General features: G+C 47.1%; 1 protein-coding gene across 2 annotated transcripts in view; it reads right to left on the bottom strand.

The window, feature by feature from the left end:
* The window catches only part of RPL27 (ribosomal protein L27), a 4,678-nt gene extending 2,496 nt beyond the window's left edge, over positions 1-2,182 (bottom strand). The window contains exons 1-3 of one of the 2 annotated variants that reach the window (XM_011929665.1): positions 2,040-2,182; positions 1,625-1,707; positions 360-529 (exon numbers count right to left, since the gene is read on the bottom strand). In XM_011929665.1, the coding sequence (XP_011785055.1) occupies positions 360-529; positions 1,625-1,705 (251 nt within the window). In that variant the 5' untranslated portion in view covers positions 1,706-1,707; positions 2,040-2,182. Of the gene's footprint in view, positions 1-359; positions 530-1,624; positions 1,708-1,984 lie in introns of both variants that reach the window. The other variant, XM_011929664.1, reaches the window with a different exon arrangement.
* Between the last annotated feature and the right edge of the window lie 1,475 nt (positions 2,183-3,657).

A 3,657-nucleotide genomic window follows, 5' to 3' on the forward strand; every position in this document is an offset into this window, starting at 1 on the left:
AAACAAACACTTGCACTAAGATAGTGTATGTCCCCAGACTAAAGGGCCCAACAGGTGAGTGAAATTAACTGAGGGAGGCTTGCTTTCGCACATTCCCAGATTTTCTGAAACCTATCGTATTTATTCTTGAGGGTGGAACAGTGTGGAAGAGGGGAGACCAGATCTCGTGCCCGTGTTTACTGTGGATGGAAAACAATCTTTACCTAACACTTAAAAGATGGATCAAAGGTAAAACTGGAAACCATGAACAATTTGGAAACGATATTCCTTGCTGGTGCTGGAATGGCTGCAACGTTTGTCTCCTTATTCAACAGAGCGGGGAGAAGAAATTTAAAAATTCTAGTTCTTGAAATACTCACCTTGTGGGCATTAGGTGATTGTAGTTATAAACTTTCACAAAAGACTTGATCTTTGACCTCTTGGCGATCTTCTTCTTGCCCATGGCAGCTGTCACTTTGCGGGGGTAGCGGTCAATTCCAGCCACCAGAGCATGGCTGTAGGGGCGATCTGAGGTGCCATCATCAATGTTCTAAATGAATAAGAATTACATTTGTTATTCACTGAGGGCCTATTTAGGCCCTGTGTTAGAGGTAGGGCAGTGTCAAAAAAATATTTCCTCCCTCAGGTCTCCAAGACCCACCATTATAAAGAGAAAAATCACAGAAAGTTATGCGAAATGACCAAAGAGAAACAGAACAGTGTTTATTTCCACTAGGAAGCATCTGGAACGGCTTATTAGAGGTAAGAGATTTAAAAGTAGCAATAGTTAACATTTAAGAAGTACTTGCTATATGCCAAGCACTGCTCACAAGACTTGGTAACTATTCACTTGCTCCACTGCTAGTAAAGTGTACAGCCAAGGCTAAGACACCAGAGCCTCATTCCAGAGCCCAGTCTCAGGAGATGGGAGAGGGGAATCCAGGGGTACTCCAGTGTCCCCACAACAGTAAAACGCAGTGGTGTATGTGGCCAGAGCCTTGGGAAATTTCTCAAGAAGCTACAAAAACATGGGTAGGAGGAAAACAGTGAGGGGCTACGTGACCTTTCTAAAAGCAATTTCCTCCTCTTCTTACAGATGTCCAGCTGCAGCACTTCAGGTAAATAACAGAACACCTCTAAACCTTAGCAATAGGAAGGAACCCCCTATAGCTGGGGATGGTGGCGCGCACCTGTAGTCCCAGTTATTTGGAAGGCTGAGATGGGAGAATCGCTTGAGCCCAGGAAGTCGAGGCTGCAGTGATCGCGCCACTGCACTCCAACCTGGACAGAGATCCCGTCTCAAAAAAAAAAAAAGAAAAGGAATCCCCTATGATTACTTCAAGGACTGCACATGACAATACCTGAAAGGCAGTGGGAGCACATAGCAAGTGTGCAATAAATGTCAGCCATTACTGCTATATATTTAAAGCCTCTGGTGGAGAAGGCGTTATGCATTAGGAGCCCAATTCAGCTCACATTTGCTTCTACTGCGCCTCTTCCTCTCTCAAAAGCTTTCCCACATTCACCCCGACCGTGCTCACTGGCTACTGCCCTAGAAGCGGGCCTTGAATTCCAAGCCTGCCTGCTCCACCGGAGCCAGCCTGGTCCCGGGATGCAAGGACGCAGAGTTCCGCGAGGCTGATACCTTCACGATGACGGCTTTGCGTCCAGAGTAGCGTCCAGCCAGGACAAGCACCACCTTCCCAGGTTTCATGAACTTGCCCATTTCTGCAGAAAGCAAGGAGAGAGGGCCACTTAAAAATCCATAAAGCCAAAGACGCCCAGAGCCGACTCCTGCCAGCAAGCCCAGGTCTTGGGCCGGAACTTCAGACTGTGTTCACTGCCGCCTTGGTCCAGGCCGCCCGCAGGCCCTGCTCGCGGGACGGGATCGGATACGTAGCCGTCAGAGACCTAAGGAAGGAACGCACCCGGCGCCGCCCGGACCCTCGACCCCCAAGCCGCAGATGGCGGCGGATTGAAAGATTCAACCTAAGCTTCTACTCACCGGCAGCAACCACTCAGGCGTACAGCAAAAAGGAAAGAAGAACACTTCCGCTAACCTTTCACCCCGGGGAGGAATGACCTCACTTCCTGTCCCGCCCTTCAGGCTTCGCCACGCTGCTTGTGTGGTGCTGAGTCTCGACTTGCAGGCGGAAGAAGCTCATAAGGGGAACGCAGGGCTAGGCAGCTCATGTATTTGAATCAAGCTTTATTAGCAGCTCCAGCAGTAGACAAGAGCAAAGGAGAGTCGTCCAGGCGGACTGAAGAGCTGGGAGGGCGTGTGTGCTTTGCGTTCTCTGAACTCAGCAGCTAGGCTTTGTTGTAGTTCCTTTCTCTGGCGCTAGGAGGGGGAACACAATCTGAAATTTACTTTTTCTCTTGGGAGACACAGGGAAAAAAATAGGGCATTTATTGGTGCCTGTCGGGGGCACGGTTAGCTAAAGAGGGAGGGACAAATATCAGACAAGGATGGCTGGTCCGATGGTAGTGTGTTATCAGAACTTATCAACGTTAGGGTCACTAAAGTTGGTATACAACCCTCCACTGCTAAATTTGGTTTAAAAAAAAACAAACAAGAAGGATATATACCCCCAACAGTTACAGTCTAGTGATGTCACTGACATTACCAACTAGAATAAGCATGAGGGAGGTAGAGGAGGAGGATGGCAGCTGCTTACCCTGTGCCAGGCCAGGTTAATCTATTTATGCACATCATCTGATTGGGTCATCATAACACTAAGAGATAGGTACTATTATTATCTCCATTCTAGAGTCGAGGAAACTGGCTTAGAGAGATTTGCCCAGTCTATAGTGGGTAAGTAGTGGAGCTGGGGCTCAGCCTCAAGCAATTCAATTCCTGAGCACATACTGTTTACCATGTCCTGAGCACTGATTCTCTCTCAGGCAAGATGTGAGCACTTTATATAAGCCAGCAGCCTGTTTAATCTGCACAACTCTGCATCTTAGGCATTCTCCTCCCATTTAGATATGAAGAAATTGCAATTCAGAGAGGATAAATTGCGTGTCTGAGATTAATCCTACTCAGTGGCATAGACGGGATTCAAATCTAGGTCTGAATCTAGGTCTAGTTGGCTCTCAAACTGAATTATATTTCCCATCACTCACCAGAAGAGTGTTTCCAGATGGTACCTTATGTGCTTTCCCAGTTTAAGGGAAAGATAAACTATCTCACAGTTTTTGCTTATCTGAACCTATAGGATTTGTCTTGGGCAAGATGTGGGAACAATCAGAATTTCATCAGTTCTCTTCTGAAGCTCTCCAGTGATACAATTTTCCCTGTATCCCTGAGGATCCCATTGCAATGGCTTTTGTTTTGTTTTGATTTTTTTGAGAGACGGGGTCTTGTTCTGTCCTCCAGGCTGAAGTGTGTAGCACAATCATGGCTCACTGCAGCTTCAACCTCCTGGGCTCATGATCCTCCTACCTCAGCCTCCTGAGTAGCTAGGACTTCAGGTGTGGGCCACCATGATCATGTAATTTAAAAAAACAATAACAAAGAACTTTTTCTTGTTTTGGTAGAGATGGGGACTCACTATATTGCCCAGGCTGGTCTCAAAAACTTGTGGGATCAAGTGATCCTCCTACCTAAGCCTCCCAAAGTGTTGGGATTACAGGCAAGGCATTGTGCCTGGCCCCATTCCAATTTTTTTTTTTTTT

Source organism: Colobus angolensis, unplaced genomic scaffold (assembly GCF_000951035.1).
Source record: "Colobus angolensis palliatus isolate OR3802 unplaced genomic scaffold, Cang.pa_1.0 Scaffold83, whole genome shotgun sequence".
NCBI lineage: Eukaryota > Metazoa > Chordata > Mammalia > Primates > Cercopithecidae > Colobus > Colobus angolensis.